Source organism: Salvelinus fontinalis, chromosome 3, assembly GCF_029448725.1.
Source record: "Salvelinus fontinalis isolate EN_2023a chromosome 3, ASM2944872v1, whole genome shotgun sequence".
Taxonomy (NCBI): Eukaryota; Metazoa; Chordata; class Actinopteri; order Salmoniformes; family Salmonidae; genus Salvelinus; species Salvelinus fontinalis.
The window spans coordinates 48,045,738-48,067,232 of NC_074667.1; the positions used below are offsets into that span (position 1 = coordinate 48,045,738).

General features: G+C 41.1%; 1 protein-coding gene across 5 annotated transcripts in view; it reads right to left on the reverse strand.

Moving 5' to 3' along the window:
• The window catches only part of LOC129851026 (prickle-like protein 2), a 63,625-nt gene that overhangs the window by 11,310 nt on the left and 30,820 nt on the right, over positions 1–21,495 (reverse strand). The window contains exons 1-3 of one of the 5 annotated variants that reach the window (XM_055917188.1): positions 12,915–13,229; positions 12,441–12,661; positions 141–323 (exon numbers count right to left, since the gene is read on the reverse strand). In XM_055917188.1, the coding sequence (XP_055773163.1) occupies positions 141–272 (132 nt within the window). In that variant the 5' untranslated portion in view covers positions 273–323; positions 12,441–12,661; positions 12,915–13,229. Of the gene's footprint in view, positions 1–140; positions 324–12,131; positions 12,401–12,440; positions 13,230–21,495 lie in introns of those variants that run through there. The other 4 variants (XM_055917187.1, XM_055917186.1, XM_055917190.1 and 1 more) reach the window with 4 other exon arrangements.

A 21,495-nucleotide genomic window follows, 5' to 3' on the forward strand; every position in this document is an offset into this window, starting at 1 on the left:
TTGTAAACCTATCAGCTTACTTGAACACCACACGCACAATATAAGATGGCAAGTAGAACTTTAATCCAACACAGAGGAGATAGAACAGTGAAAGCAAACCATACTCCTGTTTGAGTCCCCGGTGTGTGTGTCGATCTTACCTGTTCAGGTTTGAGCCCCGGGGGCACCCAGGCATACTCCTCCAGCGCGCAGCCTGAGTCGTCGTCTGAGGTGGAGTTCCTCTGGAAGTCGTACATCAGCTTAGTGATGGTCTTCTCCATCTCTAGAGGCATGGCCGTCACCACATGCTCCTCAAGCGGCACTTACAGTGGACACAGATGTTCCTACAGGACACAGGGACAAAGCAGAAGTCAGTTATCAAAGCTTACAGTGGACACAGATCTTTCTACAGGACACAGGGACAGCGAGCTGAGGTCAGTGATAAGATACCAAAGCTAACATTGAGTGGGCATGTCTTTTCTTCAGGAAGAATAAAAGTGAGAAACTGTTATCCATAGTCAAAGCTTAGTAATATAAAACACTGTCAGCAACCAACCAGGACTTATGCCTTGTACGTATGGCAAAATGTGGGTTGAGTTCAGACCTCTCTCGATGTCCATCTTTGTTTTGAGGGGTTTCCGTTGCAAAGTAACAAAGCATGTGAAATCTAATCTCCATGGCAATGAAGCATGTGAAATCTAAACTCCACCCAGTTCAAGGGCCAGGGTTCACATGTTTTACCGAGAGAGTAGGATCTCAGAGACATTCTAGCTCCCACAATCCTCTAGGTAACGCCAGTGAGGACATAATGACAAACTGGTTAGGGAAATGATTCGCCGAGATACTGACAGTGATGGAAAGCAGTACTGTAAATACACATTTCCCCTCCTGTCTTTACAAGGTTAGCTTCAAGCGGTTTCAGATGCTCAGACAGGATAAAAATCTGTTCTCATTAATCAAGAACCATGCAACAGATTAACACACAAGGTATACGTTTGTTCGCATACAGAACAAGGATTGCAAATGTTTGTAAGAGTGTGGCGCTTCCATTTTTATGTCCATTCCAATTTAGGAATAGTACATGTGACTAGAGCCTTTTTTCACCCTCACCCTTTAAAACAGAATAAACTAAAGTTGTGAACTAGGCCACACACACACACACACACACACACACACACACACACACACACACACACACACACACACACACACACACACACACACACACACACACACACACACACACACACACAGTGAAACTCTGTCCAGGCAGGAGACCCTGTAACCATTGGACACAGAGGGAGGCCCGCGGGTCATATCCACTGACTTCTGCTGCCCCTCAGGCAGCCAATCAAAAACAAATCAAAAGTTTATTGGTCACATACACAGTTTAGCAGATGTTAAAGCGGGTGCAGGGAAATGCTTATGTTACTAGCTCCTAACAATGCAGTAAAATGTCAAATAATTACACAAATAATCACACACACAAAAGAAAATGAAGAATTATTTTTTATCAAGAAATGTCGTAACTAATACAATTAACAAGCCAAATAGCACTGTAACAGTAATCCAAATGCAGTCTATACGTATATACACCAGATGAACCTACACAAGATATACTAAGAATGATATGTACAGGAGAAGATATATTAGAGTGAGCTATGTCAAGAATCCAGTATATAAATAAATATGAGGTGTGTATAAACGGTGTATATAAACGGTGTAACTAAAATAGTAAAAATATTAGAACGAGTAATGTCAATAATTATTTCAACATATTTAAATACACAGTACAAAACACCATGGCAAAATGGATAGAATTGCAGGAAATTAGCTTCTGGAACAGAGTCTGGAATATAAATGTTTGTAAATGGTGTATAGCAGTGGAGGTCGGTACCGTTTAAGATGAGGGAGGACGATTTTTAATGAACATGGCCTTTTTTCTACTACAGCATATTGGATGACTGTCATTCATATTCCATTCACCCTGTTCAATGTAACATCGATAGGTTTAAGCTACAACATGATACTAAACATTTTCCTATTCCCACCATGATGTTGCTATAGCCAAGCCTACAAATGAAAGTTTACAACGTAGGTGCACAAATCAAGATACATTTTTTTGTAATCAAGGTGACAGACAGTGACACATTCAATAACACCTTGCACACTATTGCCTGCATCTAGTCTAGGGTGTAATTAGTCCAACGGTTGCAAATGAGAGTTTCTATTGGACAAATTCAGGTATGTTTATCCCCTACGTTCCATTTAAGAATAATTTTTCTACAGAATCGGCGGAAGGAATACACCCTTGATCACCACAAACACAGTTCACTTTCATAGCAGCCACATAGAAACAGCACAATCATTTTCTTGTTGTATAATTCCTTCTTATCCTCTCACCTTTTCCCTTTGCTTGCGTACTTCAGTGCACAATACAACAGCTGTCTGTGACCAGGCAAAAAAAACAACAAGCCAAACCTTCATACCATAACCGCTATCTGCTACACACAGTCAACATCGTTGTAACTAGAGGTCGACCGATTATGATTTTTCAATGCCGATACCGATTATTGGAGGACCAAAAAAAGCTGATACTGATTAAAATCGGCCGATTTATATATATATATATTTTTTTTATATACATATATATATATATTTGTAATAATGACAATTACAACAATACTGAATGAACACTTTATTTTAAATTAATATAATATATAAATATCTATTTAATCTATTTTGTCTGAAATAAATAATGAAACATGTTTAATTTGGTTTAAATAATGCAAAAACACAGTGTTGGAGAAGAAAGTAAATGTACAATATGTGCCATGTAAAAAAGCTAATGTTTAAGTTCCTTGCTCAGAACATACAGTTGAAGTCGGAAGTTTACATACACTTAGGTTGGAGTCATTAAAACTCGTTTTTCAATCACTCCATAAATTTCTTATTAACAAACTATAGTTTTGGCAAGTAGGTTAGGACATCTACTTTGTGCGTGACACAAGTCATTTTACAACAATTGTTTACAGACAGATTATTTCACTGTATCACAATTCCAGAGGGTCAGAAGTTTGCATACACTAAGTTGACTGTGCCTTTAAACAGCTTGGCAAATTCCAGAAAATTATGCCATGGCTTTAGAAGCTACTAATAGGCTAACTGACATCATTTGAGTCAATTGGAGGTGTACCTGTGTATGTATTTCAAGGCATACTGTAACGTCTCTCGTCGGAAGGCATGGACAAAAGCGCAGCGTGGTAAGTGTTCATGATTTTTTATTTCACAAAAACACTCGAACAAAATAACAAAGTGAAAACCCGAAACAGTTCTGTCAGGTGCAGACACTAAACAGAAACTAACTACCCACAAAACACAGGTGGGAAAAAGGCTGCCTAAGTATGATTCCCAATCAGAGACAACGATAGACAGCTGCCTCTGATTGGGAAACACACTCGGCCAAAAACAAAGAAATAGAAAAGATAGAAATAAAGAAACTAGAATGCCCATCCTAGTCACACCCTGGCCTAACCAAAATAGAGAACAAAAGCCTCTCTATGGCCAGGGCGTGAAACATACACTGCTCAAAAAAATAAAGGGAACACTTAAACAACACAATGTAACTCCAAGTCAATCACACTTCTATGCACATTTGTGGCCTGCTGGAGGTCATTTTGCAGGGCTCTGGCAGTGCACCTCCTTGCACAAAGGCAGAGGTAGCGGTCCTGCTGCTGGGTTGTTGCCCTCCTACGACCTCCTCCACGTCTCCTGATGTACTGGCCTGTCTCCTGGTAGCGCCTCCATGCTCTGGACACTACGCTGACAGACACAGCAAACCTTTTTGCCACAGCTCGCATTGATGTGCCATCCTGGATGAACTGCACTACCTGAGCCACTTGTGTGGGTTGTAGACTCCGTCTCATGCTACCACTAGAGTGAGAGCACTGCCAGCATTCAAAAGTGACCAAAACATCAACCAGGAAGCATAGTAACTGAGAAGTGGTCTGTGGTCACCACCTGCAGAATCACTCCTTTTTGGGGGGTGTCTTGCTAATTGCCTATAATTTCCACCTTTTGTCTATTCCATTTGCACAACAGCATGTGAAATTTATTGTCAATCAGTGTTGCTTCCTAAGTGGACAGTTTGATTTCACAGAAGTGTGATTGACTTGGAGTTACATTGTGTTGTTTAAGTGTTCCCTTTATTTTTTTGAGCAGTGTACCTTCAAACTCAGTGCCTCTGCTTGACATCATGGGAAAATCAAAAGAAATCAGCCAAGACCTCAGAAAATTGTAAACCCCCACAAGTCTGGTTCATCCTTGGGAGAAATTTCCAAACGCCTGAAGGTACCACGTTCATCTGTACAAACAATAGTACGCAAGTATAAACACCATGGGACCAGCCGTCATACTGCTCAGGAAGGAGACACATTCTGTCTCCTAGAGATGAACGTACTTTGGTGCAAAAAGTGCAAATCAATCCCAGAACAACAGCAAGGGACATTGTGAAGATGCTGGAGGAAACAGGTACAAAAGTATCTATATCCAAAGTAAAACGAGTCAAATATGGACATAACCTGAAAGGCCGCTCAGCAAGGAAGAAGCCACTGCTCCAAAACCACCAGAAAAAAGCCAGACTATGGTTTGCAACTGCACATGGGGACAAAGATCGTACTTTTTGGAGAAATCTCCTCTGGTCTGATGAAATAAAAATAGAATTGTTTCGCCATAATGACCATCGTTATGTTTGGAGGAAAAAGGGGGTGGCTTGCAAGCCGAAGAACACCATCCCAACCGTGAAGCACGGGGGTGGCAGCATCATGTTGTGGGGGTGCTTTGCTGCAGGGGGGACTGCTGCACTTCACAAAATAGATGGCATCATGACGAATGAAATCACGAGGAATGAAAATTGTGGATATATCGGTCAGGAAGTTAAAGCTTGGTCGCAAATGGGTCTTCCAAATGGACAATGACCCCAAGCATACTTCCAAAGTTGTGGCAAAATGGCTTAAGGACAACAAAGTCAAGGTATTGGAGTGGCCATTACAAAGTCCTGAAAAATCATGTGCAAGCAAGGAGGCCTACAAACCTGACTCAGTTACACCAGCTCTGTCAGGAGAAATGGGCCAAAATTCACCCAACTTATTGTGGGAAGCTTGTGGAAGGCTACCCGAAACATTTGATCCAAGTTAAACAATTTAAAGGCAATGCTACCACATACGAATTGAGTGCATGTAAATCTCTCTCTCTCTCTCTCGCTCTCAGTTCATACTGCAAGAGCTCTGATAGGTTGGAGGACGTCCTCCTGAAGTTGTCATGACTCCTGTGTAAGTCTATGGAAGGGGGCAAGAACCGTGAGCCTCCTATGTTTTGTATTGAAGTCAATGTATCCAGAGGAGGACGGAAGCTAGCTGTCCTCCGGCTACTCAATGGTTCTACCCCAGAGAGCGCTGTTGAAGCTACTGTAGACTTTCATTGCAAAACAGTGTGTTTTAATCAATCATTTGGCGACATGTGAATATATTTAGTATAGTTTTATCTAAAAATTATAACTTTGTTTCACTATTTACATTTTTATGAAATTCACTTAAGAGGATGGTCTTCCCCTACCTTCTCTGAGGAGCCTCCACTGGTGTATAGCGACAGTATGTGAATAGAAAAGGTGTACAGCAGTAGTTACAGCCTTCAAAAAGTATTCATATCCCTTGACTTATTCCACATTTTGTTGTGTTACAGCCTCAATTCAAAATGCTTTATCTTGGCCAGGTCGCAGTTGCAAATGAGAACTTGTTCTCAACTAGCCTACCTGGTTAAATAAAGGTGAAATAAAAATAGATTCAAAACATTAAGTTCTCACCCATCTACAGATAATAACCCGTAATGACAAAGTGGAAACATTTGTAGAAATTCGTGCAAATGTATTTAAAATTAAATACAGGAATACCACATTTACATAGGCATTCAGACCCCCGAGTCAATACTTTGTAGAAACACCTTTGGCAGCGATTACAGCTGTGACACCTTCTGGGTGAGTCTCTAAGAGCTTTCCACACCTAGATTGTGCAACTTTTTCCCATTTTTCTTTTCAAATTCTTCAAGCGCTGTCAAATGAGTTCCTGATTATTGCTAGACAACCATTTTCAGGTATTTCCATAGATTTTCAAGTAGATTTAAGTAAAAACTAACATTCACGGTCTTTTTCACTGTCTTTTTCACTGTCTTTTTGGTAAGCAACTCCAGTGTATATTTGGCTTTGTGTTTTAGGTTATTGTCCTGTTGAAAGGTGAATTCATCTCCCAGTGTCTGTTGGAAAGCAGACTGAACCATGTTATCCTCTAGGATTTTGCCTGTGCTTAGCTCCATTCTGTTTATTTTTTAAGTCGATTACAAGCATACCCATAACATCATGCAGCCATCACTATGCTTGAAAATATGGAAAGTGGTACTCAGTAATGTGCTGTATTGGAATTGCCACAAACATAACACTTTGTATTCAGGACAAAAAGCGTATTGCTTTGTCACATCTTTGTCACATTTTGTTGCACTATTACTTTAGGTCTTTGTTGCAAACAGGATGTATGTTTTGGAAATATTTTTATTCTGTAAATGCTTTCTTCTATTCACTCTGTCATTTACGTTTAGTTTTGTGGAGTCACTACAATGTTGATCCATCCTCAGTTTTCTCCTATTACAGCCATTAAACTCTGTTTTAAAGTCACCATTGGTGAAATCCCTGAGAGGTGTCCTTCCTCTCCGTCAACTGAGTTAGGAAAGATTCCTGTATCTTTGTAGTGACTGGGAACATTGATACGCCATCCAAAGTATAATTAATAACTTCACCATGCTCAAAGGAATATTCAATGTCAGATTTGTTTTACTTGTACCAATCTACCAATAGGTGCCCTTTTGAAAGGCATTGGAAAATCTTCCTGGTCTTTGTGATTGAATCTGGGTTCACTGCTCGACTGAGGGAACTTACAGATAATTGTGTGTGGGGTACAGAGATGAGGTAGTAATTGAAAAATCATATGTTAAACATTATTATTGCACACAGAGTGAGTCCATGCAACTTATTATGTGACTTGTTAAACACATTTTTACTCTTCAACTTATTTCGGATTGCTATAAAAGGGGTCGATTACTTATTGACTCAAGACATTTCAGCTTTTAATTTGTAAATTACCTTTTGACATTATGGGGTATTGTGTGTAGGCCATTGACACAAAATCTAAATGTAATACATTTTAAATTCAGGCAGTAACACAGCAAAATGTGGAGAAAGTCAATGGGTTTGAATCCTTTCTGAAGGCAATACAGTATATGCTAGAATACAATATTTACATATAAAGTGGGTAAAACACTATGTAAACATTATTAAAGTGACCAGTGTCCAATGACTATGTACATAGGGCAGCAGTCTGTAAGGTGCAGAGTAGAGTATCGGATGGTATCCGGCTAGTGACATGTCTAAGGTTCAGGGCAGGGTACTCGATCCCCTTACACAGACAGACGCAGGGTGGGCAGCACAGGATAAGGAACAGGGGTTTAGACTTCTTTGAAGTCATGCAAACCTCACCGGCCACGTTGCGTGCGTGAGCGTTGCAAAATATATTTACACACGTTATTCAGTCCTTTCTCCCACACCGCTCGCACACAAGTGTCTGTGTAGCCAAGCCCTAAAATAGAACTTGATTATGCAAGTCCCCTCTTTATTGTATATCAGGAAGATACAAACCCACATGGATGCTTGAAAGACAAAATGAGGAGAGCAACAGCTAGCTGACTAAATGTCCTGAATGTTTCATGTGTGTTTCGACCTGCCCCCAAATTAACATAATATACAGTGCTTGACCTACAGTGCTTGGACTGAAATAGGTACTGGTATTAATTTTGGGTGCCAGTATTGTTTACATGTAGGTGCATGAGCTCCACAATACTTTTAGCTAATGTTCTATAAAAGGAATAGGAGCTTAAGCAGTAGAAATGTGAGGTGCCGGTACTCAGCTCCGGTGAGCACCTGTCCAAGTCTAGCACTGGTTAAATAAACTAGTGATGCATGGCTGGGGACCACTACATAAATTTCTGCTTCTTCACTACCCTTGGGCAAGGGCAATCTACCTGATCTCCTGGAGGCGATTGGCTTCAGAGCAGTGTGCATGAATATTAAATCAACATATGAATGAATACTGAAATACCAAGACATCTCTTCTATGAATATTGATGGGAGCGGTAAGTAGTACATGGAGCCAGGCCTTGGTTTGCAGACTAAGTCATCAGCTCTCTGACAACCAGCCCGTCCATACAGGAGAGGGGAGAATTTAACAGCCCATCCTAACAGTAGGACACCTAGCCTGGGGCAACAGAGTCCTCTCATTACAATACAGCAGGTCTCCATCATTACTAATGGATGTGGGATTAAGAGGAGACACATGTACATAAACAATGTACAAAAAATCTAGTTGTTTCAACTAATTATTATAAAATGTACTGATTCCAGTCTTTTTAGTTTCCTCAACTTTTCGATCAAAGTGTTTATTTTTTATTTTGATTGAATATTAAAACATACAATCTACTTGCAGTGAACATTTACATTAAGTCATCAAACAGACTCCCAGCCAGAGCGACCCACAGAAGCAACCAGGGTCAACGCCCTGCCCAAGGGCACGTTTAAAGATCTCCCACAAAGTCAAAACATGGACCCGAACCAGCCACCTATCCGCCACATAAATCAGGCCAACTGAATACGTTTGAGTGCATGTATGGCACTATTTACAAAGTAAATCTCAGTTCTGTTAAAAGTAAAGTAAAACTATTTTATTTATCATAGTGATTAGGGATTAACATTAACACAGAGTAATATGCCCCACTAACATTAGACAACTATACAGAAAACCTTTAAATTGCTGAAATAAGTCAATCAAATGAGTAGTCAGATGAACTGATAATTGACACAGACATGGTTGCGAAGCAGGCGAATCCCAGGTGAGGACGTGTTGAATAGTCATTACTGTATACATGCACAATGTAATCATGTTGATCAAATATGTAAGTTGAAAACATTGTATGTCAAAGCACCGTCTGTGTGTAACTAGTTCCACAGCCATTTTTTTATGAAGATACCAAAATAATAAAATCTAGTTGAATGAACATATGAGTCAAGTTGAGCAAACACATCATTTTAAGTTAACTTAATTTGTGCCGAAGTTCTCTCAAGTTGGAGTTTGCGCCAACTAAAAATGTTAAGTTCAGGTAACACTTTGACCGAAAAGTAGAACCAGTGACTTAATAATTTTACAGTATGCACATATATGCACACACACTAACATACTGAATGTACGTTAGAACACGGAGAGATGATTCAGAGGGTACAAAAACATGACAAATAAAATAGAAAAAAAACATTACCCACACATCTCCCACTCCTTTTCATGCTAGGGGCTCATTCTGCCTTTGGATGGAGAACGGGCTTGGAGATAGGGGTTTAAATGTAGCCTGGAGGAGTACATTGGGCATGGAGGAGAGTGTTTCACACTGCATTCCCGGTTAGAGTGTCTCTGTTTTAAAATGATACAGACAGAGGCCTTACAAACAGGCCCAACCCAATTGTTCTCATTGTCTTTGAACTGGACATGGCAGCACGAGGTTTGGAGTCCCATGGGACCAGTGAGCCTGTCTCTCTACAGATGTATGGGGCCATCATCCAGTGATTCACCTTCCAAACATCTGATCTCCCTGCATCAGGATTGGCAGAGATATGCCCAGGGCCTAAACCCCTGATTTACAACAAGGTGCACATCACTGGGATTTCTATCCTGCAACACTACCCCATGTTACACTGGTCATCTACATGACTTCAATACAAGTCAAGTACATAACCAACGCCTTCTAAAAAAAACCTCCACAAAGTAAAAGGTAGGAAAATTAAGTAGACTGGCCTTTCCTCTCCTGGGGCAGATAAAGCCTTCCATGGGCAGAGCAGAACACCGCAGGAAGCTTCTAATGACTGGAAGGTATCTGAGTGGACAGTAATCCCTGAGACTGTGATGTAAGCAAACAATCATTCACCACCACAGTGTTAATCATTGCATTGCTCCTCTACATCACCCTGGCAACAGCCAAGTTAAACAGCTACACTCTGACACACTGCACAGTCAGTAGACACACCAACCATAAAGACTCTGTCCACTGGTGAACCTAACGCCCAAGAAATGAAAGTGGACAGAGTCTTAATGGTTGGTGTGTCTACTGACTGTGCAGTGTGACCCACACACAGACAAGTTCTTACTAGACTAGAGATACCTATTGTTTTGTTTTCAGTATTATTCACCACTGTGAGACTCTTAATAACCACCTATGGACTGGTACAAATCCTCTGAGATACTGGTACAAATCCTCTGAGATACTGGTACAAATCCTCTGAGATACTGGTACAAATACTCTGAGATACTGGTACAAATCCTCTGAGATACTGGTACAAATCCTCTGCCAACTCAGGGACATCTCAAGAGGTTGGGTTGAGTGGTGGTGCCATTAATTTAACTAACCCAATATTAACAGGTTCGTTTGCCATAGGGCAAGGTGTCATCCAGGCTCTTAAACACCTCCTCTGAAGTGTTCAACACATCCACAACCCTTGTCTTCCTGAAAAACAGCCATGGAGCTGAGTGGGCTTGATGTGGTATCCGAAAGGAACCCCATTCCAGACTAATTCCAGAGCAGCTCCCAGAACCGCTACTGCTTTTCCATGTCATCATTCCAGACAGCATGTTTAAATGGCAGCTCAGAGGAGAGGAGAAAAGAGGTTCAGAGGAACAGCTGGAGGCAGGCAGCAGCCACATTTCTATTATTTCTGCTTCTTTTGTTTTCTCTGGACAGGCAGGGAAAATAGGAGGACTGATTATTTCTCTATTTTTTAAATGCCTTTTGTTCTAAAATCAGATGGGCATTTCCTTTCAGTGTATTCAGTCTTAATTTGTCCTAATTTGGTCATTTATTGAAGCAGACATGTTCAGCTTTAATCAGTGTTAAACTGGATTGCACTACATACCAAAGAGGAATCAAACAAAAAAAAAGGTGTTTATTAGTAGCTAATTACTGGCGACTCAATCCAATCTATTCAACCTAATGGAGATTAGGCCTGCACCCACCTGCCGCAATAAATAATAATCCATAAACCATTATTCTTGTCCAACACATACATTGACTGAACAGAATGTACTTAATCTCACTACACTGCATCTTTATGGAATTTGTAAAGGTTTAGTGTCAGAAGTGCAGGAAGTGAGAGAGGACTAGATATTTATGTAACATCTAACTGAGGATGGCAGCTTTATACCAGATGATCATGTTACTTATTGATAAGTGTTACTTGTTCGGTAACTGCTACTGGGACAGATGCATGGTATGTCACATGGGGGCAGGTTTTCAGGCTCCTGAGACCTCAGTCCTTATATGGAACTTTAGCTATGCTGTTCTCATGAGATATTGTCAAGCTGTCATTGGGGAACCCATCTGTGCAAATGATCAGCAAGTTTGAAATGCTGACAAACACAACTAGTCTAAACATGGCTTAAAACAGTGGACCAGATTAAACAATTTCATGGTGTTGAAAGGGGATGGTCAAAAACCGACCTGACATTATTTTGTACATCAAGACTGATAAGATGGTTGGTTGCCTATGAGCCGAGGCTACCTGTAGTCTAAACGTCTGTTTCAGAGCAATGCAGCCTGATATCTCCATTACCCCTGGACTCTCGGGCCAGCTGCTGGAGTGTCCCATTATTCATTATTCCACAAAATCCGTTCATATGCTAATACAAAATGACCTATCCTGACTCAATCAATCCCGCGGCCGGCCAGGTCCAGACCATAGAGGCAACACAACAAAGACTAATCCCACTGAAAAAAACGGGTTAGCTTGACCGCCGCGCCACGAAGGGTAGAAAGAGAAAATTGATAACAACACATCCTTTACGGAGGATAGCCTATGAGTCAGTAAGGTGAAGATTAGTGAGACTGTTAGTGCAACTATTGCGTACGAGCAAAAAAAAATTAGCGTTCAAATAAAAAATGTTGCAATGTACATATGTTTGCTAGTTCTAAATCATGAATAGGCCTACCTAGTCGTTAAAATACATTTAAACTCATACCTCATTGATGTTGATATGATTGAGATTAAATCGAGCACACCACGAATGAGCCACATAGACTACATGGTAGCACACATCTTGCAGTCAGGAAATATCAAACCCTTTTTAAAACACGATCTTTCAACGGCAGTAAAAGTTCACTCAAACTGGCAATGTTGAGTAAACTTAGCCACAGTTTAAAACCTGAAATAGATCCTGTCTTGAAGGTCCGGACACAACAGCGCGCAAAGATAGCCTTGTCAGCTGTGTAAATAACAGACTGATACAAAATAACAGAGCCACAAACGGTAAAATGTAGTCAATGCTTACCTTATCTATCACCAAGTAGGTGTGAGGGAGAGCATGGCTATGCACCCGGTGATAATAGCTTTCAACCACACTTTCCTCATTGCAAGCCTTTTCATAGTCTACTATTCCTGCGACACAATTTTACGAATCCTGCACTCTCACTCTCTGGTCAGTGCGAAGGCGCAATCTGTTCCTCTAGGCTACTGTCCTCTTCGCTCTGCGAGCCTTTTTGTCAAGCTGTTCTGCAAACACATTCACCAAGCGCAAGGATTGGTAAACCAACACAAAACCCAATAAGCGGTTAAACACAAATACCCCTACATTTAGTCCACCTACATTGAGATAATGCAATAGCCTTAACTTTGTAGGTTACGTTTCGAACTAATCCAAAACAATAATTTACGGAGGCAGCAACAGAAAGCTAGAAAGTTGAAAAACGATCCATAGGGACTCCTTTACCGTATGCGCTTAAGGAGCGCTGAGCAGGGGACTTACTCGCCCTGAGTGACTGGCTGAATAACGGAGTAGCCTGTCCTTGCCAGGACCACCGCCCCTCCCCTCCCGAATGCTAATGACCATCCGTGATGTCAGCAAGTCACCGTCCCAACACTGGTATAATTAGCGGCGTGAATGACTGGTGTTTTGGAGTCATTTGCATGCAAATTAAACAATTTTACTAAATCAACTGCCCCAGGGCAGCCAACTAGAGAGCGAGATAGGGAATAGAAGGACCGTGCGGTATTGGAGGGATTGCCAAAGACTTCAGCCACCCTAGTCATAAGACTGTTCTCTCTGCTACCGCACGGCAAGCGGTACCGGAGCGCCAAGTCTTGGTCCAAAAGCCTTCTTAACAGCTTCTACCCCTACGCCATAAGACTCCTGAACAGCTAATCAAACGGCTACTCAAACTATTTGCATTGTCGCCCCCCCCCCCCACCTCAATTACCTTGACTAACTGGTGCCCCTGCACAATGACTCTGTACCGGTATCCCCTATATGTAGCCTCGCTACTGTTATTTTATTGTTGCTCATCAATTATTTGTTCATTTCTAATTTCTTATTTTTTAAATATTTTTTTTTAACTTCAGTTTATTTTAGTAAATACTTTCTTTACACATGTTCTTATTAAAACGGTTGGTTAAGGTAAGGGCTTGTAAGTAAGCATTTCACTGTAAGGTGAAATATACCTGTTGTATTCGGTGCATGTGACAAACATTGATTTGATTTGTAAACAAAATGCATAACAATTACCAATAGAATGGAGGAGAATGGAGAAGGGTTATAGATAGCCTATAGCTTACACAACACTAGTATGGAATAGAGTAAGGTAACCAAACTTTTTTTGTATTTTATTAGGATCCCCATTAGCTGTTGCAAAAGCAGAAGCTACTCTTCTTCCTGCCCTTATTTCCCAATACACTGTAGCCTAAGAGGTCCTATTATATACTGCTTAGTTAGTTATCAAATGTTTATCAACAGATTTAGAAGAAATACATTGTTACAAGGCCTCTCAAATAGCTTCCTGAGCATTGGACTAGTAACTGAAATGTTGCAAGTTCGAATCCCCGAGCTGACATGGTACAAATCTGTCGTTCTGCCCCTGAACAAGGCAGTTAACCCACTGTTCCTAGGCCATCATTGAAAATAAGAATTTGTTCTTAACTGACTTGCCTAGTTAAATAAAGGTAAAATAAAAATAAGAAACCACAGAGGTGAACAATAGCTTTCACATTTCAGCTCTTCCACAACAGTGAGCATGAGGGAATGGAGACAGGCAAGACAGTTATTGAATACTAGGCAATGGGAACATAGTTTTGAGACAAAACTAGTCATATTGACCTTGTACTTCCATCATAAAACCACTTCCAAATGTAGAAACAATGACATACAGTATAAGCAGTTGTAAGAACTATAAACTGGGTCATAGGGGTCTGTCGGTTTGGGACCAAAATAAATAGTTACACTTTTGGAATGAAATCAGTATGTCAAGTTGCAAACCAAAATATTAATTTGACTTAAGGATGTACTCTCTAACTTTTGTATAATTTCAGCCAGTAGTTTTGAAAGTGGTGCTCACGAGCCAAAAGTGGTACCCGTTTTTTTGTGTAATTGTGTATCCAATTGTGTACTACGTCATCCATTTATGTTACGAGTTTTGCCATTTATATTATATCATACACATTTAGCAATTTGTGTGATATGTTCCAAATCCAATTCACGCAATATGTTTCAAATTCGTTGGGCTTTAGATCCTGGAGTGCATCTTTAACAATGGAAAGTCAATCAACATGAATTCTTCCATTTGGGATGTGATTTGGTATTGATCGGTTTATTTGTGGACTCAACCTGCAATTAAAAGTGACTAAATAAACAGGCTGATTGTTCTCACTAGATTAATTATATTTTTGGCTATTTTGGTTATTCGTAATTTACAAACACTTGCATGGCTCTAAGCCTGTAATGCTATCTGAGCTCCTTTCCAGAATCAGTGTTAGGAGTGTTTAACAATGTCTGACTGCTGCTGCTAATTTGCTTATTTGTCTTGCATTGAATGTGGTTGATTTCAAAGGGGAAACGGTGCAATGAGGGGGAGTTCGTAATTAAATCAAGATGTGTTTATTTTTCCTCAAAAGCCTCTGCACTGCTTTAGCCAAGAGTCAAAAAGGAAAGTAAAAAAAAACAAAACAACAGAACTCTTTGAAACAGTGGTTGAACGCTGTATAAACAGTTTGTGATGCTGGTAAAACCAGCCGGTGGCTCTGAACGACCTCCACAGTTTGAGGAAGACGTAGTCTTCTTTCCGTTCTCCTTTACCTCCTTGAGTCAGCCTACAGCTTTTGCTCCCAATGATGTGTCTGGCTTGGATTCCCTCTTCACACGTGGCAGACCACCTCTCCCTGGTCTGCACGTCTTTTAGCCCTACACACAAGAGTATCAATTACCCCTCATCCTGAACTTAAGGCCTTTCCACAGGATTTTATGAGGAACTGTAAGTGACAGCGTCCCCACTCCTCATAGCCGCAGAGTGGATCAGCTGGTCTGGGGACCGTTGCTAACTTCATATGGGCTCTGCACTTTCCCAATAAACTTATCCAGGGCCTGTAACTGCTTTAATGCTCTAATAAAAATGTAGAGGCCAGCTTGGGGAACATGCCGCAGATAACATTTACTTTACTGTAGGCATGCAGTGCCTCTGCATGGTCATTTTAGTCGAGGAGTACAGGTTTACTCCCTTCCAAAGCATGTAGGAACATATAAGTGCTTTTATCCCGATCAAAGCACAAGATGAATGATAGTGTATACTCACTGCCCCGAGGGATGAACAAACCATGTCAAATATGTTTTATAGTTGCACTTCCTGAGAGGATCTTATCATACACCAATATTATATAAACCGTACCAAGGAACGAACTAAAGTAACAACAAAAAAATGATCTGTCACTATAAGAGCAATGCATCCAATGGCCCGAGTTGACCCACAATTTCATGTAACACCACCCTCTTCTCTCCTTTCATGTGGGAAATGCTGATGATGACTATCACTGAGTCAACACCAAGGCAGCTGAATCTCACCCACACAGCTGATCACTAAGGGGAGAAGAGAGAGCAAGAGAGAAGAGAGATAGAGAAAAGAGATTGTCAGAGAGAACAAGAGGAGAGAGAAAATAGAGAGCGAGAGAGAGAGCAACAGAGAGAGAAAGAGGGAGCAAGAGAAATAAAGAAAGAACACTCCTTTTCTGGTGTGTATAGATAACTACATTCCTTTTTAATGACTGGGCTGGGCTTGCATCAAAGCAGTTGGGACCAACAAGCAAGTTAGATTGATCCAACTTCCTTTCCCCCAGACTAGACATATTTACAGCCTCAGATAGGGATTTAGGGGGTTGGAGTAATTCCCCAAATCTCTGCTACCGCTTTTAGAAGTCTCTTCCAGCGGGTTTACCTATGTACACTGCCCTTAGAGTAGAGGGTCTGAGGCTGTGGATGGATACAAAGCTCAAGAGCACTTCTACAGTAGTGTTCACAGCAGATAAGTGACTATTACACACTCCATGTTGAATGTTAAATGGATTAATTCTACACGGTTTGAGGGGTGTAATTGTATTTTTATAGGGGGAGAGAAAAGTTTAGCCAGTTTGTTGAAATTCTAATTTGCTTGGGGGTTCGTTAACTGCTCTCCTCTCCATCTGTCTAGTGGCCCTGCTATAGCCAGGCTGTGGAAGTCATTAGGCCACAGGGAGAGAGTGTTATGTCCTGCTCCAACTCCATTCATGGAGGGGCCCTCGGCTCTGGAGTGATCTTGAGGAGAGGCTCCTGATGGGTAGGCTATTTCTGCCCCTGCTGGCCCACTTAAAACAAGAGGTCTTCAGCATGGAGAAACGTGTAGCTAGGGCCCCATCCATCTCAAGCCACAGGAAGCCTGGCTTTCAGGGGCTGTGGAGCACGTTCCTCAGTCCACAGTACCCTACTCTACCCCTGTCTCTCTGAGTTTTCCCAGTCCTACATGCGGATTCTGATTAAAAACATAACTGGGTCACACTTTCCTCTGGTTGAAAAAGGGGTGGGACTTAGTAAAGGTATGCGAAGATGCACAGAGAAATGTCGACTGATAAACATGAAAAATGTAGAAAGAAATGGTTTTACATCAACATGAAATAGGAAAATTAAAAGGCCTGTTCAGTGAACCACCTGCTGTCTAAACCTCCCACACCAAACATCCAAGGGCAGTTTCATGACTAAGCTCCCATTCATCCACTAGCGGGAGGAATAATCCATAGTCATGTCGGCCATGTGGGTGTCAGTACCTCAATGGGTGATCGCTCCCATTCAGTCAGACTGCAGGGTTCTGGAACACCACACAGAGTTCTATTCTAGAACTCTCTCCTCCATGGAGCTCCGCAGCCCTCTCCTTTCTCCCTGCAGTCGCCACAGTTGCCATGCGGAGAGGAGTGACCAGATGTTCATTAATAAAGGATATGATCACCCTCATTAGAGTGACCACAGCAGCGCCAGCAATTTGATACATTATTGCCTCATTCTGTTTGAGAGAATCACACCACACAATACCCATAGTGGACAGTATACTAAAGCCTCAGACATACTCTACAACACCACAGCCAGGTATGCAGAACAACAGTACATGCTGATAATGCATACTACTTGAAGAGAGAAATAGAAGATGCAAAATTGAACACAATATGTGGTCTAGGACAAAGACGTAGACTTATTTTCATGTTGAACATCAATAGAGAAAGAGTAAAAATCCTCAGGTCGGTCGGCCCAGTGATTTAAACAAACCCGTGTGATTATCTTCTTCTATTTAAGCCAATCACTTGGGTAGTGCTCCAATTTCTCCAGAGGCTCCTGTAACGGTTTAAACTTAAGCCATCCAAACTTTTAGTTAAATAAACCTTTGCTCAAGTATGCCATGTTTAAATATTTAGTTGAGAAAGACTGGCTGGAAGGAGAGAAGGATCAGTCGAACAGTGGTGGGTCTGATTGAGCGGTTCTGTCTGTCCATTCTAGTCCAGGACCAGGAGGGAGCACAGTGCTCTGCTTATGTCCACTTACAGCTCCGTTTGATTTGCAATTTGTTATCAACACAATTCAATGCCATGGCAGAACATTCCTCAGACAACTGTCTAGAGGAGACATTTCCTCCTTGTTGTTGCACGAATAAGAACATGTATTAGACTAAGAAAACAGAACATAAGTTATGCTTACTAAGCTTTTACAAATTACATTTTAAATCGGTCAGATGTCATTTGTGCCAGTAAGGATACACCTCCAAACTTAGGACGACAAGTAGCAATTAACGTGTACTGGCAAAAAATACCCAAAACTTCTCTTGCTTTCACACACTTTTATTTTTTGTACCTTTAACTAGGCAAGTTAGTTAAGAACAAATTCTTATTTACAATGACGGCCTACAACTCATGCAACAGCAGCCACACACACACAGTCTGGTAAATGTATCAGGGTTAGGGATCAGGGAGGGCGTGAATCAGATCCCAGGATGGACTGATATAGCTTCCTGTTACAGGAGTGAGAGTGCGAGAGAGAGAGAGATTGCGAGAGAGAGAGACCTAGAGAAAACCAGGATGCTCTTTTATTCATCTGTAGGAAAACATATTACCATTAGCTCATGCTTTAAATACCTCTGTGATTTGCAACAGAGAATAGCACCTTTGAAAAATCGGATCAGTCCTTTCAGCCTGCAACATGCCTATTACAAACACCAAGCTCCAGTCAGTTTGATCAGTTGGTGTTGTCAAAATATGATTGGTTAGAAGCTTTCACACAGGCCCATATCTTGCAGCATTAGTAAAGCCAGTCTGCTACCGTCAAGCCCATCTGAACTCTATGTAGACCTACACAGGAGTAGGAAAACAGACCGGCTTACTCACCAATCCATTTCCACCCTCCCCTTTTCACCTCAATAACCCTAAAGCGTTTCACTTACATAACTATCTCACAGGGGAATTATGCTTTTAGTACTACACGCTATTTTGGATTCAAATTAATTTAATTGATGAGGTTTTTCAGAATAAAGTAAAAGCGAAGGTGTGTAGAGTCAGGATTGAATAGAGTTGTCTGATATGAACAGATGACATTGGAGAAGGAGAAAAGGGGGATTTAATACACTGAATCTGATTTCAGAGCTTATCTAAGTGGCCAATAGAAATATAAAGAGGATGACTTCCTGACCACACAGCAGAGGTTCTGTAAGGGGGGTCCTCATCCAATCAACAGTGTTTCATCTCAAACAACCCTGAAATAAAACAACCACCCAATTCACCAACTACAAAAACAACCCCAGTTCACTTTGGTCAGGCCATTTATTCCACCCAAGGTCCATTTCATTATCAGATTTCATGCAACAAGCTGTGATGACACACGCTACATGTCGATATGACCACCGCTGCTTTCTCCACAGGAGCTGTCTTGCCCAGCTCCGGTGGCAACTATGGACTGGTAACTGAAGAGGGATTGGCATTCTAGGATCAATAGAATATGTGTCAGGGTAGGGCGTTATCCAGATTTTCATATCACTTCCATACAATACCGGGGTATACGATATTAACGAATGTGCAAACAGGGGGCACTATTTCATATACACATATATTCACACACACACACACACACACACACACACACACACACACACACACACACACACACACACACACACACACACACACACACACACACACACACACACACACACACACACACACACAGTTAAAGTTTACATACACCTTAGCCAAATACATTTAAACTGAGTTTCCACTATTACTGACATTTAATCCTAGTAAAAATTCCCTGTCTTAGGTCAGTTAGGATCACCACTTTATTTTAAGAATGTGTAATGTCAGAATAATAGTAGAGAGAATGATTTATTTCAGCCTCATTTTCTTTCATCACATTCCCAGTGGGTCAGAAGTTTACATACACTCAATTAGTATTTGGTAGCTTTGACTTTAAATTGTTTAACTTGGGTCAAATGTTTCGGGTAGCCTTCCACAAGCTTCCCACAAGTTGGGTGAATTTCGGCCCATTCCTCTTGAGAGAGCTGGTGTATCTGAGTCAGGATTGTAGGCCTCCTTGCTCGCACATCCTTTTTCAGTTCTGGCCACAAATTTTCTATGTGATTGAGGTCAGGGCTTTGTGATGGCCACTCCAATACCTTGACTTTGTTGTCCTTAAGCCATTTTGCCACAACTTGAAGTATGCTTGGGGTCATTGTCCATTTGGAAGACCCATTTGCTACCAAGCTTTAACTTCCTGACTGATGTCTTGAGATGTTGCTTCATTATATCCATAATTTTCATTCCTCATGATGCCATCTATTTTATGAAGTGCACCAGTCCCTTCTGCAGCAAAGCACCCCACAACATGACGCTGCCACCCCCGTGCTTCATGGTTGGGATGGTGTTCTTCGGCTTGCAAGCTTCCCCCTTTTTCCTCCAAACATAACAATGGTCATTATGGCCAAACAGTTCTATTTTTATTTCATCAGACCAAAGGACATTTCTCCAAAAAGTACAATCTTTGTCCTCATGTGCAGTTGCAAACTGTAGTCTGGCTTTTTTAATGGCTGTTCTGGAGCAGTGGCTTCTTCTTTGCTGAGCGGCCTTTTAGGTTATGTCGATATAGGACTCATTTTACTGTGGATATAGATACTTTTGTACCCGTTTCCTCCAGCATCTTCACAAGGTCTTTGCTGTTGTTCTGGGATTGATTTGTACTTTTCGCACCAAAGTACGTTCATCTCTAGGAGACAGAACGCGTCTCCTTCCTGAGCGGTATGATGGCTGCGTGGTCCCATGGTGTTTATACTTGCGTACTATTGTTTGTACAGATGAACATGGTACCTTCAGGCGTTTGCAAATTTATCCCAAGGAGGAACCAGACTTGTGGGGGTCCACATTTTTTTTCTGAGGTCTTGGCTGATTTCTTTTGATTTTCCCATGATGTTTAGCAAAAAGGCACTGAGTTTGAATGTAGACCTTGAAATACATCCACAGGTACACCTCCAATTGACTCAAATTATGTCAATTATCAGAAGCTTCTAAAGCCATGACATCATTTTCTGGAATTTTCCAAGCTGTTTAAAGGCACAGTCAAATAAAAAGCAAATTAATTACTTAAAAATCATACAATGTAATTTTCTGGATTTTTGTGTACTTATGATAAAAAATTACAGACGTCTACATGCTTTGTAAGTAGGAAAACCTGCAAAATCGGCAGTGCATCAAATACTTCTTCTTCCCACTGAATATATTTTTTAAAGATATTGGTATTTCGAAATATCCCGGTATAAGGTATAAACAGTATATCGCCCAAGCCTAGTATGTGTTGTGTTGAGACTCAGGGCGTTAGCAACACAAGGACTGATTTGAGAAGGTCTGAGACAGCACTAAGGAATAGATGACTTCTTCACCATCCACGTGTACTGTGTAATCATGAAAACTCAGCAGAACACACAAATACACGCACACACACTCGAACAGTTGCAGACAATCAAAAGGTAGCGGCATTGAGAAACTCAGGAGCCCCTCCACCACGTTCCACA